This window comes from Schistocerca gregaria, chromosome 2, assembly GCF_023897955.1.
Source record: "Schistocerca gregaria isolate iqSchGreg1 chromosome 2, iqSchGreg1.2, whole genome shotgun sequence".
NCBI lineage: Eukaryota > Metazoa > Arthropoda > Insecta > Orthoptera > Acrididae > Schistocerca > Schistocerca gregaria.
The window spans coordinates 346,116,852-346,141,489 of record NC_064921.1 but is presented as its reverse complement, the minus strand read 5'-3'; the positions used below and the strand labels follow the sequence as shown (position 1 = coordinate 346,141,489).

Below are 24,638 nucleotides of genomic sequence, written 5' to 3'. Positions count from 1 at the left end.
TTCTGTAATGATTGTGAGGTACTAAAAGAATCAGAACAGATGAGAAACTATTTGCCCTGAATACATTGCTCTGCTCCAGTGCCTTCAGGATCACCGCAAAGAAAATTTGTACTCATTCCGAAGGCGAATCTTTGACGCGGTCAGGGTACATGACAGAGCACCCAATGGAATTCCACTGTTTGGAGCCATTAGTGTACAATATTGTGAAAACGTGATGCATATCTAAAATAAGTCCGGGTCTCCAGAGGAGCCAAGGTGGAGTTCTGCTCCAACTACGATGTAAAACATCAAGACCAGCCACAACCATCTCTAAAAGGAAATCCTATGCACAAATCCCATAAGGCCTCATTGTCCATTGCTGGTTATGAAAAAGCATGGTGTGGACAGTGTTTTACATATGTGGTGCACCGTAAGTAGCCATCGCCTGATGTGACGTGGTGGTTCACCAGCCTCTGCACAGATGCTTTGTCTGAATGCCACAATGGCCAACTGAATCCCTTCATGGTGCAACACATTCAACATCTTTAAATAAGAGTCCTGCAGATCCATACACCATGTGCCCATAATGTACTTGAGATCACACAAATGTTCTGTACAACTGGAGCAAACAAGTCCTGTACAAGTACTGCAGCTACGACATTTTAAAATACTTACAGCCTCGAAAGACTATTTTTACATGCCCTTCAGATGTGGCAACCATTTAAGTTTGCAGTCAAATATAAGGTCCAGGCCTCACTGACACTCTAAAATTAAGAACATCCTCAACTCAAGAAAATTTAAAATGGAACAATAACAGTTAAAAAGAACACAGACAGACTTCTCGGTTGAAAACTTAAAACCACTTTTCTGCACCCATTCACTCAAATGTCGAAGAGTTAGATGTAACTGATGTGTTGTCACTGCAAGGCTTTAAGACGAGCAAAACACAGAAGTCATCCACAAAGAACGTGGGCCAGGACTTTTCACTACTGACTTTAATGCTATTAATAGCTATGGCAAAGGCAGTCACTTAAAACACTACCATGAGGGACATCGTTCCCCTGCTCAAAGCGATCAGACAGGATGACACTGACTCAATATCAAAAATACAGTGGTGAGAGGAAGGACTGAATGAAAATGGGAAGACATCCACAAAATCCCCATTTATGAATCTGCTCAAGGGTAAGTTGCATCCAAGTAGTATCACAGGCCTTCTTGATGTCAAAAACTGTACCTATAGGATGATGCCAGTGCAGGAAAATCTGTTGTATAGCCACTTCCTGGAGGGCCAGGTTAACAAAGGTGGATTGGTACTTCCTGAACCCACACTGAAAGTGACTAAGGAGTTGCCTGGATTTTATGATCCAGACAAGGTGGCACAAATCCAAGATCTTTCCCACGCAGCTAGTGACGGCAACACTTAGGTAACTGCTAATGAATGTACGGTGTTTCTCAATTTTTACAAGAGGAATGAAAACTACATCACAGCACGAGTAGGAAAATAACATGGCACCAAAATGGCATTAAAAAGAGTGAGCAAAATATCTGTTTTTGCCTTGTGAGGTGCCACAGCATATTTTAATGGATTCTGTCTTGACCAGGGAATGTGTGTCAAGTCGCAGACAATACACAATCCAGCACCCACATGGAAAATAGGCAGTTGTAATCTTCATCAGTGGTGGACCAGAAATCCAAACTTCTCCTGTCAGCAACCGCTCTATGTCACTGGAAACCTGGATCTTGACTGGCGGTTGCTATAATTGTGGCAAAATAGGCCACCATAATCTGGGAAATGTCTTGCCGATTGGTTTGGAGAGTGCCATTCCCCATTAAAGCAGCCATCGCCACCTGAAAGGCTGCAAAATTCTCTGCAATTGGCTGGTACTCAAACCTACACAGAGCCACAAGCCTTGTCCTGATTGCAGAGTGGCATTCATAACTCCACCAAGGAACAGGCTAATCTTCAGTTGTGTGGACTGTGGATGATACTTCAGCAGCTGGGTGAATCTTTTTGCTAATATGATCCATTCCTCAACATTGACATGATGTTCAAACTCGGCTTCACAGTGTCCAGTCTGCTCTACTGAGCACCCATCTCAGAAGTTTCCCTTTGGGTTCCACTCCATCTGGGAGGTGAGATCAGATAGTGAAGCAATCACTTCCATATAAGTCATCAATCATTTCCCATTGGGCAATGTGAGCAAGGGCTGGATAGCAAAGAGAGAGGTTGATGGCAGAGAATGACCAGTTTCAGTGCAGAAGTGCTTCTCTGTCCCATATTTAGCAATGTGCACATGATGATTTGAGAAGCCTCTCAATTGCTCTGCCCCTGGAGCAGGTAGTTGCAGAGCCCCAAAGCACACTGTGTGCTGTAAGATCACCACAGAGGATAAAGGAGTGGGGGGAGCTGTGTAAGGAGGTCATTTAGAACCTCTTCATCAAGTGCATCATGTGGCAGCAAGTAGAGTGAACGTACTGCCAAAGGATGATGCATGTGCACTGATATTGCAACTGCTTGTAAATTCATTGTTAGTGAGAGGCAAGGAGTGGTAGTTGGTACTGACAAAAATACCTACTACTCCTCTAGCTCTCTCTCCACTCAGGTCACCTTTTTTGTGGAGTGCATGGCCTTTTAACTCAGGGGTGTACAATTGAGTGAAATTAATATCCTGGTCTACCCTGAGATAGTAGATGAAGTTTTTTTACATTCATCCTGAATCCCTGCAGGTTCCATTTAAGTATGGGAGCCACTGATCACAGGGGCATCACCTTCAATCCCATCTCTCCACCAAGGTACCTTCCTCTAGAAAGATTCTGCAGTCCCCACTCTAAACAGGATGGTTTCCTGAGCAGTTCATACATTTGGCAGGAGACTGGAACAAACTCCTTCATGAGAAGCCTTAATGCAGATGCCACGTGTTGCATCTCCCTTACACCCTAGTGTTTCATGCTCGAAACACTCTTTTGAAAAAGTGCATTGAGTCTGGGATGTATGGATACAAGTTTAGGCAAAGAAAACCTGCCTTGACTACTCTGGGAATTTTGGAGAAAACCTTTTGGTCCCACAAGCAGCTTTGGAAATAAGGGTCTACTCAGAGCCCTGCAAGCCTGAGTAAGCCTTATTGCTAATGTAATTCTTTAGCATCACCCAAATTAATTTGACTATATTTCATTATCCAATTTTTGATTTTGTTGATGTTCATCTTATAACCTTTTAAGACACTGCACATTCCCTTCCTATGCTTTCACAAGTCTTTTGCTGTTCTGACAATTACAATGTCATAAGCAAACCTCAAAGTTTTTATTTCTCCTCTCTGGACTAAATCCTATGTCAATTTTTTTTTTGTTTCCTTTACTGCTTGCTCAATGTCCAGACTGAATAATATCTGAAACAGACTAAAAGCCTGTCTCATTATCTTCTCAACCACTGCTTCCTTTGTGTGTCCCTCGAGTCATAGCTACCATCTCGTTTCTTTACTAGTTGTAAATAGTATTTTGCTCCCTATATTTTAACTTTGCTAACTTCAGAATATCAGATTATTCCTGTGAGCACTACCAACAGCTCTCTCTAGTATCAGCATGTTCACACAGACAATAGTTTTACTGTTACATTATTAGTATAGATGATAGCCTTCTCCCATTAATCAGTGTTGGTGGCAGCACTTTTTTTTAAATATTTTAATGACGAGTGACTTTCAAAGAACATGAGAAATGTGTTGAGGAAAGCTTCATATTTATTGTCTATATTATCTGTACAATGAAATCCCTGCTACTCTTTCTTTAAGAATATTTTAAGAAGTTTTTTGCCACTGGATTAACACTTCTAATTAGTCCTTAGATGTTACCATTCCTTTGTGAGAGACTGTATGAGAGAGTGTCAGCTCCAAACACTCTCCTCTTGGTCACATGATAGCATTGTCAATTTGAGATTAAACTATGCATTATATTTTTTCCAATACATACTGTGGCTATCTGCTCCCTTCATGAAGAGGGAAGGGGAAGTCCACATCCCCTTCCACTGTCATAGTGAAGAAGATACTTGGTATATTGAAAAGCATTGTGCAAGGAACAAGTCTAGATTTTATATGACTTGGGTCACATAATGAACATGCCACTGCAGCAAAATAAATATCTTCAGCTCTTAAGAGCTCGATTCCTTGGATTTATGTACACATTGGCTACAGGTAGTGAAACTGTGCTACATATGGCAACTTCCCTCATCTGGCAAGAACAACTGTGTATATTGTTTAAAATAAGTCTCTCATGGCAAAAAACAAGATTTCTGGCAAATTTTACAGTTAGGAAATATAAAAATGAATACTATCTTGATGCACAAGTTGTTAAACCATTTCAAACAATCTCAACAAAACTCTACACATGTTTGCTATTCACCTATCTAGTTTTTGTTTCACTACAGATAGACTCTCCAAAATCACTGTCAGTCTTTAGAAATTTCACACACTGGCAAAACACATTGGCAAATACATGTTGGGTGTCATTATTGTATATAGCAATGACCTAATGACAAATTACACAAATTTCCATCATGGCTCAATAGATGACTCCTTACATTAACAATACATTCAGCTCTTGCATAAGGAAGCAACTCCAATGTATTCTAAGAAGATTTGACTGAACTGAATAGAGCATATACTGCTAAAGTATGTGTGTCCAACAACTGTGAGGCATTTTACTAATTTATCGATACAAATGTATCAAATGTTAAAGGCATTGCAATACTAATGGGAGAAACAGGCCACAAGATTCTTTATTGTCTTTGAGCTTCAAACTTTAGTGGAAAAATGTCTAGAACATAATGTGTTCTGGCTACGTGCCTAATATCCAATTATTACAATCCTGACAATGCAACACCAAACAAAAACTACAGACTTATGCTGAATGGCTTTGGGAACAATGGCTCTAGCAATATAACAGAAAGAGGATTTTTAAGTGAAAGAATAAACTAGCCATCAGTGATACCTTTAAATTTTGTATGTTTTAGTCTGTTCACATTAAACAATGTGCTTTAGGACATGGCACTGTCCAATTTTTGATATTGTATCTGTATGGACATGGGAAGTACATAATGCCCAAAAGTCACTTTTCTTACAGAAAGAACTTTTGAGTTGTCTCCAATTTAATTATTTAAAAGACTTCATAATCTGACATTGTAAGACGACTAAAGGATCAGAGAAACCATGTGCATTCATAACTTTAAACAATCCCCCACTCCACCTCCCCTCCCCTCCCAAAAAAAGCACGCACACACACACACACACACACACACACACACACACACACACACACACACACACACAGACAGACAGAAAAACCACAGCATAATTACAAAACAGTTTCTCACAATTTAAAAGTTGTACCAGCACAAGGTAAGGACAACACATGAAGCAAGCATGTCCATCGTAATATATTTACTGACTTCATGGCCTTCCATTGGTGCTTGATAAGCTTTGCGGCCGTAACACGAGGTTCCAATGACAGCTCTTGGTTTGGCTGAGACAGCTGCTTCTCCCAAGGATGAAAAGTCAGTGTGGCTCTCCTATGAGCGGCAATCACCACAGAGTTTTTGATTGGAATTAAATTTCATTATCAATATTGAAAATAAGTCACCAACTGTGAGTTCAATGACAGTGACAGTTATAGTTACAGTTTTAACAGAATATAGGTTAGTTGATAGTTTCAGTGCACGTCAGTACCATATAATCATTGCATGTGAGAATGTTTGTTCCTGAAAATTTTGCCTGTGCTGTCCAAACTACACCAGTATCTCTTAGTATGTATGTACACACAGTCATGACTTACCTTACACATTTGATCCACTCGTCCTTCTCCTCGGGTGTGGCAGCTGACATTCTATATACAGTGTGTTTGCCTGTAATAAAAATTAATGGTTATTTGCAACCCTTTTGTTTAAGTAGATTGCATAAGAGGAGAACTGGGAACAAGATATGCTTCGGCATAAAAGACATAAAATAAACTATTCTCCAGAGTGGAACTATAATATATCTGCTTTTACGGGAAGGCCAACAACAGTTTCAAAAATAAAAATTACATATAGCACTGTCATCATTAAAGAGCATCAGCATTTCACCCACTGGTTGTAATTGAACAGTAAATGGAATAGACACACCAAAGCATGTGGTTGGTCTTTGCACAAGGTCATGTGGTTGGTCTTTGCGTGATGTCATTGTGCATAATGTTTGCAAACATCGTGAACATGGAAAGTGACGCAGACCTTGATCAAGTGTGACTTCCTTTTAACTGTACTGTATATATTACATTGCATTTAGGAACTTTCGGGTAATTGAACATGTATCAGTAATTACGGATTTCTGTAGTTGTATATATAAGTTCGGATTCCGTAGAAATGTTTGAACACGTGAGACAATACTGACCTTACGACTTATCTTAGAAGAAACCTACATTTCTAGCATTTGTAGACTTAGAGAAAGCTTTCGACAATGCTGACTGGAATACTCTTTCAAATTCTGAAGGTGGCAGGAGTAAAACACTGGGAGCGAAAGGCTATTTACAATTTGTACAGAAACCAGATGGTAGTTACAAGAGTCGAGGGCATGGAAGGGAAGCAGTGGTTAGGGAAGGGAATGAGACAGGGTTGTAGCCTCTCCCCAATGTATATAAGTTTGGATGTAGCTGTATTGCGTTGATGCACTGGAGGATATTGTGCGGTGTGACTCATTATTATTATTATTATTATTATTATTATTACTATTATTCTTATTATTATTATTGTACAAAGAGTCACTCTGCACATAATGAACCTTCCCAACAGGAACAAGTCTGGTACATTATTTCTCTCCCACAGACATTGTTTGCTTCCTTACTATCAATAATGTAGCAACATTACAATAACTAAGAGACAGTAGCATATAGAATACATGTTCCTATGCATTTCTATAAAAAATGGTGGAAATTATTTCAGAGTATCTCATCTTACCTTCAACAACTTTTCCTTCACTGTCTGTCTTACATGCCTTGATGAAATCAGAACCACTAGCATACAGTTCAAAACAATGATGCTTATGGCGATCTGTCACTTCACGAACTTGAATATTTTCAAGAGGAATAATACCACGAGGTTCTTTGTCAGTTGTATACTCAAAATAGTACAGACAGTTGTCATTTAGTATGAACCAACGTCGCTTCCAGCTTTTGTATCGGCCACCTGCAAATTAAAATTTAACAGAAAATTTTAAAAATTAACTGAATGGTCTGAGTTGCATACATACCCTGCAATTGAAATGTGTTTGAATGAAGCATACAGGTGTTTTGTGAATAGTGTAAAAAATCACACTTGTTACAGTTTACATCACTCTCTTTCAGAATTGTTCTTAATAAATTAACACCCAGCATTAAAAAATACACAGCACAAGATATTTGTCAGTGTTAATTCTGAGTGTCTCTAGGAGAATGACAAATATTCATATTACTGGTGGTGGTGGTGGTTGTTGTTAGTAAGTTATTCACACATGCTTTATCTTAGCTTCATTTTTCATATTCAGTCAGCATTTTATGATAAATGCTTAAAAAGCTATCACCTATTGTTTCACTTCACATAATGCTACTAATACATTGCTGAATGCTGTGCTCTGCCATTTTAGCCTTTTTACAGAGGTGACTATAGCACTACTCTGTAAACTTTGTTCACACAGGAGACTGGTTGTTGTATATTGTGATTAAAAATCTGAAATGACTAGTTCTTAAGCACAAATTACTGGTGTAACATATTACTGTAACAATAAATTGATCCTTTACCTCATCACATTCTAAAATACTTGCAGTGCCCAGCATATTTATTTGTGAGAAAGTGATTGGCCCTGTGCCTTTTTGACACATAGCAAATACAAGCCAGATGGGAAACTGCAATCTGCTTTAAATTGAAGGGCATATATAAATTACTGGTTATCAACGGAATTAAAAGAATGAATATCTTCACCTGCAGTATATTCATTGATGGTGGCCTCTATTACATTTGGTGAAAGGTTCTCCACAGCCAGCCTTGATCCATTGCGAATGCAACAATGGCAACTAATCAAGAAATAAGAGTTTTCAATCATGTTTGTCAAATTCTTGAGCTCTTGCTCGTCCTATGATCTAGTGGTATCTGATGGTACTACCTGCAGTGATTTATTCTCGTTATTGGAATCACAGTCAGTTAACCACAATATATTTTGTTAGGCATTTAATTTGTCAATTCTCTTCATTGTTTCATCTGAATCTTATGTAGACAGTGATCTTTCCCTTTAAGGTCGTGTGACACACACACACACACACACACACACACACACACACACACACACACACACACACACTCTCTCTCTCTCTCTCTCTCTCTCTCTCTCTCTCTCCCCCCCAAACATATCTAAACACAAATGTATATGAAATTAGTAAAATGTACAAGTATTTGCTTTTCTTACCTTGTTTCCACAGCCAACCTTCTTTATCTGGATTGAAAAAGGTGTGCATCAAGTCATTCCCATCATCCTCTGGGATTTTGAATGGTTCAGTCTTTATACTCTCATAAAGGCTCTGCAAAAAGCATGTAAAGATCCTAAGCTTAGGATTCTTTCCAGACAGTCAATTAAGCTGTATGTGGACTACTTAGTTGCTAGTAAACTAAATTTGTAAAATTTTGAAAACAGTACCATGAGCAATTCCTGAGGCAGATCACCACCATTGTTTATGCCTCTATTCATGGAAATGAACTGTTCAACTGTAGGTTTTTCCTTCACACTTGGATTATGTAAACTAGTATTGAGCATAATAATGGCAAATGACAATACATAGCACGTATCTGAAAAAATAAGAAATTAACAACTTTTTATTCAAGTATTTTGCGCTGGAGACCAAATCCAAACATTACTGGATACTGTACAACTGATCTATTAGATCCACACATGCTGTATAATTTAAAGTAAATCATAAGAATCAAACTGAGAAACACATGAGTGACAATGACAACAAATTTAAATACTTTCATTTTTAAGAAATTTTACAACAAAACAAATTTGTCACAACCTCTTTTAAATAATTCTCAATTCAAAATTATGTATGGGAATTCTTATTCCTCAGTTTTCCATGAAAATTAAGGCTAAGTAGTCATGATACTAAACCATGTCTCCTTAATGCAATACTAGTGAACTAGGCAATACTTTGCAACTGCTAAATTTATATGGGAGTTGGATACATGTTCTAATGTGGCATATCCCTGGGAATTACGTCAAGATACAATTTTTGGCTTCTCATTGCAGTTTCACCCACTTTAAAAGAGAGTAATTCTAAATTATAATAAACCACAGAACATTAACAGAAAAGAATATTTTGTTTTTATTGGTTGTAAGTTTTTTCTTTAATTTGTACACAACACAATTATGGAACTTCAAAACATACATCATTTTTCAATAATGTGTTGTACGAGAACTGGTTTTCTGAACTACCAAATTGTTAAAGGGCAACATAGAACTACTCATGCGGAAAACATTGATGGATTCTAACATATTTTAATGTATGACCTTGAGTTCAGTTTATTGTTGTTGTAAACATATATAATTGTGTCAGATAAAAGGACTGGCTGAGTTTTTATTTTAATCACATGGGAAAACAATTTGTTGAATAGTTATAACTAAAGCCAACTGCGAGGAAGAAAACTGAGCTCCACATTTCCACAGCACATCTACACCATCTTACATATACAGTAAAACTCCTTTTCATGTTTTTCTACTGTCAAGATTTAAATAATGCAAAATTGAGGAAAATTTTAAAACTCCCAAAATATGAGCAAAAACTTCTTTAAATGGTACACATGATTAAAAATCTCAATTCTCTACAATACTTTGTATAAACTCTGTCTAAATGAAGGAAATTAAACGAACAATATAATGCATATACAATAATTTGTGGTAATGAATTTCATCAGGTCTTAAAAAAAATCACGTATGTAGCAACAAGCAAAAATCATCAAAAATTGAAATTGATATGTGGGTACAAGGTAATTGAGCTGTTTTCCGACATGCTAAGACTACAAATTATACGTTCAAAATCACACATTTTTGAGAGATCATCCTTTGTGCTCACCAAGAGAAAAAGCAAAAATTGATGAACATGTTGAATTATAATCACCACAGTAGCTAACTGGTTAAACAAAATGCATAAATGCAGACAGCTGCTTAATGACATACTTTGTCACTGCTGTTATTGTTTAATGCTTTTCACATGCTAACCACCGTTTAAGTGTTATTTTAGAATTGATGAGAGGAATAGATGTGAAAAAATGATTTTACTTCCCCAAATGACATTACAAGATTAATACAAGTCGCGGCAGTGAATTTCTGTACACTATAAAACGTATTCAATTCAAATTTGAAAGAAAGCGTAGGTTCTACAGTTTCGCTTCAAGCCTTCTACCACTGCTGCCAATCTTTATGATCTACAGTGTGCAGTGTGAGAGGTCCAAAATATATACGTTAATAGTGTGTGAAGTTGTTGGAACTGTACTGTGACCGATTTGAACACTAAAGCCTTTAAAATGTGCTATCACAAAACCCTTGTTCTATTTCTGTGTGACACCTCTGTCATAGCTCATCATCTGCACTAAAAGTATATTTTCAACACTTCACAAAGTGAAACTTCCTGGCAGATTGAAACTGTGTGCTCGACCGAGACTCGAACTCGGGACCTTTGCCTTTCGCAGGCAAGTGCTTCAGCATCTGATCTACCAAAGCACGACTCACGAGCGGTCCTCACAGCATTACTTCTGATGTGAGGACCGGACGTGAGTCGTGCTTCGGTAGCTCAGATGGTGGAGCACTTGCCTGCGAAAGGCAAAGGTCCCGAGTTCGAGTCTCGGTCGAGCACACAGTTTTAATCTGCCAGGAAGTTTCTTATCAGCGCACACTCCACTGCAGAGTGAAAAATCTCATTCTGGACTTCACAAAGTGCTTTCATCCTAACTGCACTCATGTCATTGAAGGGCCACTTCCCCTCACCACACATCCAGTAGGTGAGCTCATTTTACATGTGTTGGTGTGGTGTGTGGTGTGGTGGCTGTGCTGGTTATCTGGTGACTTACCAAGTTGCCAGCCAATATGAGTTCACTAGCTGGAAATGGGCGACATTTCCTCGATTATGACCGAGCATATTCTTCAAGATTCAGTGTCTGAATTTAAAAGTTGACAATTGATACTGTTGCTGAATACAGTACATCGGACATACACGCAAAAAGATGAGTGAGTTACAAGTGGCACAAAAAAAGGTGGGGGCTGGGGCCTTTTGTCATGTATTCCCTCAGTCCGGAACCCTTTGTGTTGACTTTCTTCTTTCTCCATTACTGCTGCAACCTAGCAGTAGTTTTATCACAACTGAGTGGTGAAGCTAAATGTTGCAGGTTGCGTTGCCAACACCAATCCTGGATTACGTAATCATTTCCTCTCATCTCCCCACTCCATAATGGCCTAAAATATTCCCTTAATACCACCACCACCACCACCACCACCACCACCACCACCACCACCACCACCACCACCACCACCACCACCAGTGGTGTGAACCATATGTCTTTTGAACCACTTAACATATTCAGCCACAAACATGAAGAAAACAGGATGAAGTCAAGTGAAACATGAGTACTTGGAATTGAGGCAAACCTTACTACGAAGAAATGTAAAATCGGGGAATTTTTAGCATTGATCTTATTGGTTTTTCACTGGGGCTATGAATTTATGGTGTAGAATTGTGAAAATGTAAAATCAGAGAATGTAAAATCGAGGTTCCACAGTATTACTGTGTATACAATTATTGTTTAAAAAGATATAGCCTATGCCGTAATAGAAGAGGTTATAGTTTTAAATTTGTGGGATATTGACTAGTAAGAAGTAGCAAAATACACACAGCTGATCATGCAAAGAAGCACTGATCATAAATCAGTTTTGACGTATTTGAGCCTTCTTCATTGTTACTGCACATGAAACCCGATTCGCTTAAACTGAATAGGTAAATCGGATGGGATCACTGATACACAGGGTAAGAGACCTGTCCAGCTGCTGGATCTGCGATGATAGTAACTATAATTACATTATTTCACATAGTTTAAATCTGTGAACAGGCAGTAAACAGTTTCAGACGATTCAGATTGCTTATTAGCTTTCTAATCTTAAGTCTTAAAAACAATTTTCTTAATGTGTAGGTCTTCCTGCAATACCAACTGCAAGGAAGAAAACTAAACTGTACATTCCCACAACACAGCAGTTTTCCCTCACAGTCTACTTTCATGGAAAAACTGTATACTGTTTAAAAAAATATATACCTTAATGGCCATTTAAATGTTTACTGGATTATTGGGCAAAAATTTGAAGTAATTCAGTCAAGTGCGCCAATTTTTATAATAAATTTTGATGAAAAATTCGACCACCTTCAAAACATAGTAAAAGTTTGTAATATATTTAGTACTATGTCAAATCATATAAACTATTTGATCTCTGTAACATATTAAGACCTTCTACAGCATTCAAATAAACCTTGCATGCAGTTCTCATTGTGTCTTAATTGGAAAATGGTCTTCATAAAAGGTTTGAAGTAGTACAAGTAATTCTGTGTGTTTCTATCAAAACTGAATACATGCTATCCTGCTTTACAGTTTCACAAAGGAAGGAAATGTTTTCTTGATAGCCTTACCTGTATTTGTGAAAATGTTAGGATTCAGTTGACAATATCGCTGTGCAAAACATTCCATCATCCGATCTATTTTCTGAGCTTCTCCTGGCAACCTGAAGCTCCACAAAAATTGCCTGTAATAAATGCAGTTATGTTGAACTGTGAACTAAGCAGTAACAGGGAACAAATGCTTTTTCGAAGCAAGTTGGAACAAGATTTTTTGCAGTTTTATGAGGATTATTGGACCATTTCAAAGTTATCTTCAAATTTTACATAGTAACTGAACTAATTAACTAACAAATGCTTGGTTTACAATAAGCAAATTTTTGAAGGATGTGTGTATGATTGAACAATGGAAAATCCAGGATGGAATGTAACAATATTATGATAAGGAAAGTTGCTACTCACCATATAGCAGAGATATGGAGTTGCAGATAGGCACAACAAAAAGACTTTCACACTTAAAGCTTTTGGCCAATGGCTTTTGTCAACAATACACATACATGCGCACACCCGCACATGCGCATCCGCAACTCGCACACACGACTGTACTCTCAGGCAATTGAGAGCGCGTGTGTGTGTGTGTGTGTGTGTGTGTGTGTGTGTGTGTGTGTGTGTGTGTGTGTGTGTGTGTTTGTAGACAAAGGCCATTGCCAGAAAGCTTTAAGTGTGAAAATCTTTTTGTTGTGTCTATCCAAGACACACAATCTCCGCTATATGGTGAGTAGCAATGTTCCTTCTCATAATATTGTCTCTGTGATAAAACTTTTAAAACAAGAAAGGGGAATAGGCTACTCAGTTCCACAAAACATACAGGTCTCTGCAGAAATTAAATTGTGAAGCACTATCCTTGAAGGGTTCCACTGATTTCCATTATTGTATCCCTTCAAGTTTTATCTGTAATGGTTAGTCTAACAACATGGTAGAGCTGTTGAGTCATTAAGAGGTACACATGAAAGAGAGGGCAGACTGTGTTATACTTCTGGATAAATCTTTTGCTGAGCGAGCCACTGGCTCTTACACTTTGCACATTTATTTAACCTATGTGTGTGATCTATCAATTTATAATTTTAAAAATTGATTATTTTCATTGATACATAAAAGAGTTACATATATCTCATTATGAGCCAAAGAAACTTACCTGAGTGCCTGGACCAGTATTAAGTCAGTGAAGTCATGTAGTTCAACGAAGGCCCTCAGCACTTGTTCATTGAAATCTGCACGTTCACCTAAGTAATCTCCAATTGCTGTCTTATTTAAACCTTCACCTTTGTACAAAAATTGGGCAACATCTTCTGGTGTGCTTCGAAGCAAGCCATGTTCAATCAGGTACTCAATGCCCTTTTTAGGGTCCATATTAAACTTTTTGCGACCAATGGACATCTGCTTTGCTTTAGTGTTGTTTTTACTGAAAAACAGATAAGCTATTCATTATGTGGAAAAAATGCAGTAAAATTTCTGGAATACCGATTACATGTCAGACAAACAAAGAGGGAACTATAATGAAGAGATTTATCAGAGCAACATTTGTAGAATGAACAAGCATTTCTCATTTTAGTACAATCACTCTGGCCTAGTCATTAGGAATCATTAACTGAAAACAGTTCTGTTACTTATATCTTCCTACCATTGTGGGAATGACTTGTGTATGTGAGAAATGAATCCGAGTCTACATGAAACTAAATGTCTCCCAATACCTGACAACTGTAGTCAGCTTCAAGGTCAGGGGATCATGTCTACCAAAGCACTGTAGTGTGAAAACCAACTATTTAGTTGCTGACAGCTTTCAATTCTTTCAATTTAATTACTATGAAACAAAAATGCAAAAATTTTTGCCATACTTTATGGAAACAATCAAGAACAGAATGGAGAGGTTTGGGAGAGATGGTGAGATTACCCCATTTACTTACATAAATGCCTAGTCAAACAGGTGTTATCTGTGGTACACACACAATTCATGTAGTGAAGTGGAAACAACACTGGCACTAAGGCTACAGTGCAATGTCTGCACATCACAGTAACTGTAGATGTTTTCTGATGCTACCTAACATTACTCCAAGAAAAAGAGTTAAGAGTGTATGTGTCACATCATTATGAAATTTACAGTGAAACCTGCGTGCTGTTCATTGCAAAATACTGTCTTTTGATCTCCAGGATGCCCGAATGTTAGTGGCAGAATTCAGTTACATATCATGATCGGTGGCCAACCACAGCAAATAATACAGATCTACCTTCTACATTTAGACACACACTCCACAAACCACCCTATGGCACATGACGGAGGCTACCTTGTACCACTTCTAGTCATGTTGTTTGTTTCCTGTTCCACTCGCAAATAGAGCAAGGGAAAACTAAAGTGTGTATGTCTTCATATGAGCCCCAGTCTCTTTAATCTTATTTTCATGGTCCTTATAGGAAATTTTCGTTGGCAGTAGAAGAATTTTTCTGCAGTCAGCTTTAAATGCCAGTTCTCTAAGTTTTATCAAGAGCACTCCTCGAAAAGAATGACGCCTTTCTTCCGGTGATTCCCATTTGAGTTCCCAAAGCATCTCTATAACAAATATAGTTCTGTGTCCAAACCAATAAAGCCAGCATTATTTCATGTTACCTGTAATTGCAAATACATAAAATGCAGATACTTGAGCGTACAATGGACCAGTTACAATGAGCAGCGCTAAGTTCTCATTGTAACTGGTATACTGTATGCTTTAATACTGCATTAGTATTTGGATTATTTGCTGTGGTTGTTCCAAGCATGCATATGTAACTGTACTCAGTAACTTACAGAGACTGATGGTCTGAACCTGGATCCAAGTCCGAAATTAGTCACCATCAGTATATAAAGGAGACTTCCTAATGTAACTTACTAAGGTACTCCATTTATTTCACAAAATAATGTCTGCAAGAGCACAACATGGAATCACTATTGTATCTATTTATATACAATTTCATTAACCATGACCGTATGCGAAGTCTTAAATTCACCATTTAAGTGCTACCAATACAAATTGCCACAATAAATAAACTGGCGTAGAGTTCCATTTAACACTGCCACATATTTACCAATTCCTCTATTGCAGTGTTCTCTCTCTAAAAGCTCTGTCTCTCGGGTCTTACGATATTTTGAACTTTCTATCTAATATTATTCACCAATACGAAAAGGCCATGTCACATACATCTACATGGATACTCTGCAAATCACATTTAAGTGCCTGGCAGAGTGTTCATCGAACCATCATCACAATTCTCTATTATTCCAATCTCTTATAGCGTGCAGAAAGAACAAACACAAATATCTTTCCATATGAGCTCCAATTTCCCTTATTTTCTCTTGGTGATCGTTTCTCCCCATGTAGGTCGGTGTCAACAAAATATTTTTGTATTCGGAGGAGAAAGTTTGTGAATGGAACTTCGTGAGAAGATTCTGTCACAATGATATACGCCTTTCTTTTAATGATGTCCAGCCCAAATCCTGTATCATTTCTGTGACACTCACTCCCATACTTCGTGATAATACAAAACGTGCTGCCCTATCTGGTACGGATCCCAGTAGTATTCTGAAAGAGGACGGAGAAGTGTAGTGTAAGCAGTCTCCTTAGTAGATCGATCTCTCTCTCTCTCTCTCTCTCTCTCTCTCTCTCTCTCTCTCTCTGGTGCCACAAGGAATTAACTTCCCGGAAATCAATTAAATTATAAAACAATCAAAGTTTTACAGAAGTTTGTTTTTATTTAAATGGCAACCTATTTTGGACTTACTACCAAACCATTTATGTAACTACCACCATAACACCATAATATGTGTACACTGGCCACATTACTCACACTGGACTGCCATACACATGTATCTGATTAGCCACTCCTACAAGCAATTTATGATGTTATAGTATGACTAATTTCATTGAATCATAAGTTGCTGCCTATTGCCATCCATCATCCTGGAAATGAGCAATTTCCAAGTCATACAGTGTTTTGTACAGAAGTTGTGTCCATACCAACAAAACCAGTATTCTCACATGTTCTCTGTCACTGCAGATACATAAAATACATCCAACACTGTAATTTTTAACACATGTAAATGATCATGATCCAGTGAAGTATATGCATTTATACCCAAAGAACATGTATCCAGTGATATTACTCATCACTCAGCACCATTAACTTCGATAGAGTGAACAGCTGTTTTGTAGAGCTTCACATTAATGTGGATTCACCTTTGTACATAGCACAGTGTACAGCCATCTCCAATATTTCTTTCACGAGATCTCATTCATAACAATTTACGTTTACATCACGTACATACGAATCAAGTTACAGAAAAATGGCTATCTTGTGGGAATTTTCTACTTTGAGTGCTTTGGGAGGTAGGAAGAGCACAGTTTTTGTGATGCACAGCCAAAATCAAAACTGTCCATAGCAATCATTCCATGAATGAGTTTCTCATCAGCATTGTATCTATTAAGAATGAAAAGCATTATTTCAGCTTAGAACAAGCTTCTTTGTGTGATCTGCTGTAGATCTCCACTCAGAAACTACTGAACAGAAATTTAATGTACAGAATTTAAGTGTTCTACAATATTCCAATTCAGCCACTGAGGTGCCCAGAAATTACCAGACTGGTTTGCATGGTGGCATAGTTAAATACCTTTTTAAGTTTACAAATATTTTATCCACTGGTTTTGTTTGTATATTGGTTCAAGAAGTACTGCAAGACAACTTTATTTCTCTACAGATCCTTTGAAGGCAGGCACAAAGTGCAGTGTATAAGTTCCCACGCATTTTCTGCAGACGTCTCATGAACATCTTTTGGTAAAGATTTTTGAGCAGCAATGTCACAATGCAGCAGTCAAGCAGTTTCTCTTATGCCTGTAGTTTTTGAAGAGGAGGAGGGATGAGAAAATTAAATTTCCTATGATGCTTTTTCTTAAGGAACAGACATTTGAACCAATTCAGAAAGCAAAGGGTGAGTTGGTAGTGAGTTGCAGAAATGTTTTTGAGTGGCAAATGGCTTCATATGGTGGTCAGAGGATACAGAAGGCAACTGACTGCAGTTGTTGGCTGACAACTTTCACAAACAATTACACTACAACTGATGAAACAGAACTGAAAGACAGAACAATGGCTGTGCAAATCTCTTGTAAAAATCTGAATAAGTGAATGCTTCATGTTCCGAATACCTTCATACAGGACCAAACTGACTGTTGAGTTCACTCTTATCAAGGCTTGCTATTTACAATATACCACAATGGGAATTTTCAAGACAAGTTTTAACAGTTTAAAAGTCACTAAAATATTTTTTTTAGACAAGGGGTGAAACCATGCTTCCACTTGTTATTTCCACCATAAATCTTTAGGTTAGTTTCATGCAGTTCTCTTGCTTGCCAGCCATCTTCCATTTCTGCTTAAATGCTGCATCACCTGTCAGAAATCTGCCTTTATACAATCTTAAGCAGGCTTAACATCTATGACCAATTGCTTCCACCACACCTTCCATCTGCTGTTTTGAGCAACAACTGATATCAATGTGTGTCCAACCACTTTCTGGTATTCATTAGGTTCTTACGGTGTTCTTGTTGATAGACTGCAGGATATCTTTGTTCTTTAATCAATTAATTTGTTCTTCAATAGTCTCACCTAAAAATACATTTCTGAAGGTTCTTGTTATTTCATTTCTCATCATAGAATGCAGGCTTGTTTCCTACTTTCCACACCAGTACAGACAAATGATGTCCAACTACTTCCTGGGCAGCAATGGATTGCCAGGTTACCAAATGGAAATGCCAATGTTTTACCTTATTTGCCACATTTGTCATCTCCAGATAATTCTATCTTCAACTTAAAATACACATGAAGGGCTTCAGATTTCACTCTTCAGAAAATCCAGAAGTTTTGGAGCATTGTTTCACAATCATTCTAACAAAATAGGAAAAAATGGAATGTTTTCTGTTAGCATATTATACTTTCATAAATACAAAGACTAATCTCCACAGCATTCTCAAACTGTACGGTTATATAAACTATCAACCTCAGATGAATGCATATATATGTCACTAGGCCAAATAAAGTTATGTCACCATGGTGTCCTAACTTTTTTTATACACATGGTGTTGGAACCAAGACTAATCAATATTTTGGTGTAGTGCCTCACATGTCAAAAAAGACACCTCAACCAATTTAAAGCCCTACAATAATTTTATGGCAATTTTTTGCAATAATTTTTATACATTGGTTTAGAAGTAAATGTGAAACTGTACTTTACCTCTCATCAGCAGTATCCATGTTTTCCATCTCTGCAACCACCTCACCCAAGGCATCCTTCAGTTGCTGAAACACAAAGCAACACGATAAAAGCCACTGAGCAGGTGGTTAATATCATAGTTATTCACAAACTGTGTTTATAAAATATGTGGACTGATTATCACATCCTCTCTCTTTGACTACAGCCACCTATGCTCGAACACAAAAGCATACCCATTGACTTAGCTCTTACTTACAGATGAAATTACTACAGTCTTAAAGTGTGCATTGGCAGATGTTGTATTAACTGAAAAAATTAGCAGTAAGCTTTATAAAACAAGGAAGGGGGAGAGAGATTCATTATTTGCTATGTCAGTAACTGCTGGCATTTATCATTTACACCACACATTATAAAATTTCTTTTTAGATCTTACACAAAAAAGCCTGACAACTACACCAAGTACACACTAAAGAACGTGCAGTTTGTGACTACTACATTGCTTGTCTGTGACAAGCTCTTTCCTTTCAACTAAGTCACAATCAAACATTTGTTTGTAAATGCAGTAACTGACATATCAATTAACGAAGCACGACATCCATTTCAAGGATGACATGGACAGAATGTAAAAAACCAATGATATCAATATTTGCTGTGGAAGATATGCAGATGGTACTGGACATACTTTATAGTAAAAGAATTTTTTCTGTGTATGTATTACACTGATTCATGGATGTCTTTTGAACCACACACAGGATTTTCCAGGCTGTCTGTCCACATTTCGAAGTGTGTTTATATATCATTATGAGAAACAGTGATTAATTGCACAGCTCAGGTGTAATACAATGTTCATCAAGAACTCAAACCACCATATTAAAATCTACAAAAACAGCGTGATCTGTATGTAGATCTATCTTCTACCTGTGGTCAAACAACAACTGACCTGTCTAATGTCACAGTTAACTATAGCTACAGTGCACTCTGAACGAGATCCAATGCTACCTAACGCACTGTCAAAATCCAGAGAACTACTGGAACAAAATAAAACCTAAAATAAAAATACATTATAAGCACACACTTACAATTATGCCCAATGTTTGTTACATAGTTCTCAAAAATGACTCACAGCAAGCTTGATAAGTTATCTCACTTCCCGGAAATCCTCTTCCGACAGGAAGAACTGCAGAGGAGTACCAGTGGATTCAGTTACACAACTCTGTCTTTACTAAAATAAATCCTCATTATACATCAAATCAACATTGTTTTGAGTGTGGTAAAGGGTACATAGTAAGCTACTGTGGACCCTCTCACCACTAGCCAGTATCACACACTAAGGCTTTATGTGAAGACGGCCCATTCAACTCCAAATTATCTCGACTTATCTAATTTCATGTTTTAGGTTAGTACAAAATATCTTGTATGAAGTGTAAATACACTACAATTTCTGAGGGGGAAATCGTGATGTCTATTTTAGCACCTACTCAGTTTGTTGAAAATATGAGTGATAGCCTCATTATGCCACCTGGTGATGAACTGCTCAGCTCTTCTTTCAACCTCCCTTCTTTCAATGAATACTCATTGGTTAATCAAATCACATTTCTTTTCACTGGCTCATGCACATTAAATTTGACTATAATGAGGCTCAACTTCAATTATGCATCTGACTACAGCTTGCATTTCATATGGCATTTTGTGGAAGTTTTCTGGATATAACAATGTCAATGTCAACTTTTTTTATGTACGTATCACACTGAAGTCAAAAGAAATTGTTTCAGATTGGTAAAAATACACCATCCAGAAGGCTGTAAAACACTAACAACATGAGGTTTCCCTGGAGACCGACTCATAAAATCAACTGTATCTATGAAGATCTCTTATCCTTCACTGTGATTTAATGGCAAACTTATTTAATCTGCAATTAATGCTCAAAACTCTATTCCCTCTCTAACACATTATTCAAAAGCAATTAAATGTTAGTATGGCGGTGCACTGTTCTGCTACAAAAAATAATAAAATAATTCTTGAACAAAAAAGGGGGGGGGGGGGGGGGGGGGGAGTGGTTAGATTTGGGAAAGAACGGCAGCACAGTGTTACTTCCTAGCAACTTCTCCATTTGCAGTCGTATGTCCCAATTTCTTCACAGAAGTATGTCTGAAAGTCATCTAGTAAAGTTCATGACAAATTTAAAAGTGTGCCATGTCGGAATGTGGTCTAGAACCTTACCTTTCATCTGAAACTCACTGACCTACCCCACAGCTTCAATTCTGTGAGTATAGCACCCTTCTACCCCTTTGCAAACTTCCAAAGTGCTTGTGCAGTACAGTTTTTGTTAGCTAAGAAGTTTCAAAATAGCTTAGAATGAAAGATTCATTCTGAGGCCACATTACATTTTTACTGAAGGAATATTGTTTGGTTTACTACAACACCTAAGTATTGATTCACTTTATGTATACAGATGTTGCACTTTATGGATTAGTTCAATGTCAGTTTCATGGCCAAAGAGTACAATTCGTAAAAGATTCATTCATGGTCATTAAGCATTATTAACTCATCTGTAAGGTCAATTTTCAGAGTGTTATGAACAAAACACAGGAATCGATGGTCATCACTTTTTTGTTTAACTATTCACTAGCACCTGTCAAAAATCACCATACTAACTACTACTACTACTATAGCAAATGTGCAAAACTACCTCTACACTTCGACCATTCTCATTATTCTGTATAATCACATTTCACTCAGGCCAGGCCCCCTCCCACTCCTTCCCTTTGCCATCAAATTTGTCATATAATCTTGTTCGATATTAGACAGTGGCATACAGCCAAAAATCTGTTCTGGAGCAAAAGATGGACAATGAAGGTCTTTCTTTAATAAGAAGTACAATGACATAGGAAGTGCCACTGCAATGTGGACTTACAGCTTCAAACAAAAAAGGTCTTTCCAATATTCCTCAGGTATTATTTTTTCTAGACTTTCAGAGATTACCACTATTTATCAACCTATAGCACAAATTGTGTTTTATCAAGGCCTTTATAACATTCTTACTGGTTGACACTTTCTTTTTTATCCTACATGTGTGTTGCCTCTGCTCTAGCAATTCTCTCTCTAATGAAAAACTTGTTTTACAAGAGCATTCTTTGCTTAAAATCAGATTTTATACCTAAAGCCTCGGAGAAACATTTTGCAACTGCAATGGCAGGCTACCCAGCTACCTAACTACCTAACTACCTAACCATCAGCTGGATTTGTTTTCGCACTGCTGGCAAGTCAACACTGTTCCGCTGTACTGTGCAGAACAAAGGTACTCTCTATCAGCTCCATGTGAACAACCACATGATGCCCAATGGATGGCAGGTATAAATTCTCCAACAGCTCATGCAGATGAACTGCAAGATATGACTTAAGCAATATCACAAACTGTGCACTCGTTGCCAATTTGATGACGTGTCTAGTGAAAACTTTCAATCTTTCATGCACATTTTGCAAATTACTATTTTCTGCTCCTACTATGTATATACCGTTTCAAAAGCTTATCTCTCCTGCGTTTAACACCTTTTTTTGCTAATCTTCAGGCTGCAGTACGTAAATTTCAAAAATTTCCCAGTGAATTAAATATTCAAAGATATATTGGTCTTGCAGCCAGTCTTCGTTTACTGCATTCAATGATATTTCAACTGGGCACCTTCAGGTAAGCTGACAAAGACCTTTTCGTTTATAATTACTTCAATTCCACATGCAGGGATGGGGTGGCAGTGGACGAAACAGCTCTTCAGCAGAAAGGTTCCACAAATTTAATAGAAGTTTTAAAATACATAAACAGATGAAAATAAATTATTTTTAAATACTTTTCAGTGGACAAATTTTATGATATTTCGAAACTTTAGATGGTTTTATATTACAGTTAAAACCATCACTGATGATAATCCTCCTATGGTATAACAGTGATGCTGGTGGCACATGAAAATGATAAATGTTTATGAAGTGGAATGATCAGTACTGACTTTAGGGTCTTGTGGTGCAACAAATAATGACTAAGTCATTGATGGAAAGGAAGGAAACTGGAAGGATGGTGTGAGGTGGGGCATTGTGATTAGGCCTGGAAAGAATGGATATCATGGCTGGTTAATTGATGTTGGTTAAAGTTCTACTGGGAAAGGGTGGATAAAAGACCCAAAGGTGCAACGGAAGGTGGTATATGGACGTAGTGATGTGGCAGAGTACCAGCTTTGTGATAATTGGACAGGGTATTGTGTGCTGGGACTAAGATTTTCCCCCCTTCCATAATGTATTAGTGTGCTCAGAGTATTCCGCACACGCATTAAGATCGTGATGGACTGACCAGCGCACTATCACTGCTGGAATTGTGGAACTCAGCTGTCCTCAGGGTTGCCACCTGCAGTTATATCTTATCTTCGTTTATAGAAAATTGTGGAAATGATGGGTTGCTCACAATATCTAGCTGGCACCCACTATCATGGTTCATCAGATTCTCTGCCATCCATATTTCCAAGGATTCTTCAGTACTGCAATCCTAGAAAGATGGTGCTGTAGCAAGACTTTTGTTTTATCATACTCCACTCTCAGTGGGCATACAGTCTTTAGCAATAACAGACTGTTAGCTGTAAAAGGCAGGTGCAGCGTTTATGTTGTTTGTGGCGTTCTTCCATGGAACCCATGTTCGGCCCTTATAAGGAACACCACACTGGCAAAGCATTTCTTACATTCCACTTTTCTGTAGGAACCAATGAGGTTTCATTGATCCCTGAAGGTCTGCAACCTCAGGTGGATGGAGTAACAGCACTTTAAAATTCACAGAGGATTCTGACCACCTCGAACAAAACAGTGCCAGCACATTTAGAGCGAAATCTAGAGACTTCGCGCCGAACTTTTTATCTACTTCCTGGTTTTTTGTTTCGACTGATTGTGGTTCAAATAGCTCTGAGCACTATGGGACTTAACTGCTGAGGTCATCAGTCCCCCAGAATTTAGAACTAACTAAACCTAACTAACCTAAGGTCATCACACACATCCATGCCCGAGGCACTATTCGAACCTGCAACCATAGCGGTAACGATGTTCCAGCCTGAAGCACCTAGAACTGCTCGGTCACAGCTGTTGGCGACTGATTAAGCCGTGTGGTATTTTATAGCATGCAATTATTTTTAAGCATCTATGCAATCGTAAAGACATCTAAATATTACACTTAATTCGAAGACTGGTGGTGGTTAGTGTTTAACGTCCCGTCGACAACGAGGTCATTAGAGACGGAGCGCAAGCTCGGGTTAGGGAAGCATTGGGAAGAAAATCTGCCCTGCCCTTTCAAAGGAACCATCCCGGCATTTGCCTGAAACGATTTAGGGAAATCACAGAAAACCTAAATCAGGATGGCTGGAGACGGGATTGAACCGTCATCCTCCCGAATGCGAGTCCAGTCCACTGTGCCACCTCGAAGACTGGTTTCACACTGGCAGCAATGGACAAAATTTTAAAAATCCCGCTGTCTTCCTCAGATTTTGACTTTACCAACCAGTTGTAAAGGTACGCTGAATTTAACGTGGACTCCGAACCACTGTGCAAATTAGAATTTGTACATTAACAAACTATTGACAGAGATCCGATTTGGAGTTTAATTCTGGTCCTTTTTAATTGCATTTTGCCACTTACTCACCGGTCTACACTCAAGTATTAATCTACAAAAAAAATTCCTTAATGTCCGAACGTCGTTCTGCTTTCTTGGGGT

At 37.9% G+C, this 24,638-nt stretch overlaps 1 protein-coding gene across 4 annotated transcripts in view; it reads right to left on the bottom strand.

Annotated features, from left to right (window-relative positions):
• The window catches only part of LOC126337024 (cytohesin-1), a 211,468-nt gene that overhangs the window by 8,376 nt on the left and 178,454 nt on the right, over positions 1-24,638 (bottom strand). For all 4 annotated transcript variants that reach the window (XM_050001300.1, XM_050001301.1, XM_050001298.1 and 1 more), the window contains 7 exons: positions 18,923-18,987; positions 13,808-14,074; positions 12,688-12,800; positions 8,664-8,812; positions 8,436-8,547; positions 6,956-7,183; positions 5,800-5,869 (listed from right to left, as the gene is read on the bottom strand). In XM_050001300.1, the coding sequence (XP_049857257.1) occupies positions 5,800-5,869; positions 6,956-7,183; positions 8,436-8,547; positions 8,664-8,812; positions 12,688-12,800; positions 13,808-14,074; positions 18,923-18,987 (1,004 nt within the window). The remainder of the gene's footprint in view (positions 1-5,799; positions 5,870-6,955; positions 7,184-8,435; positions 8,548-8,663; positions 8,813-12,687; positions 12,801-13,807; positions 14,075-18,922; positions 18,988-24,638) is intronic.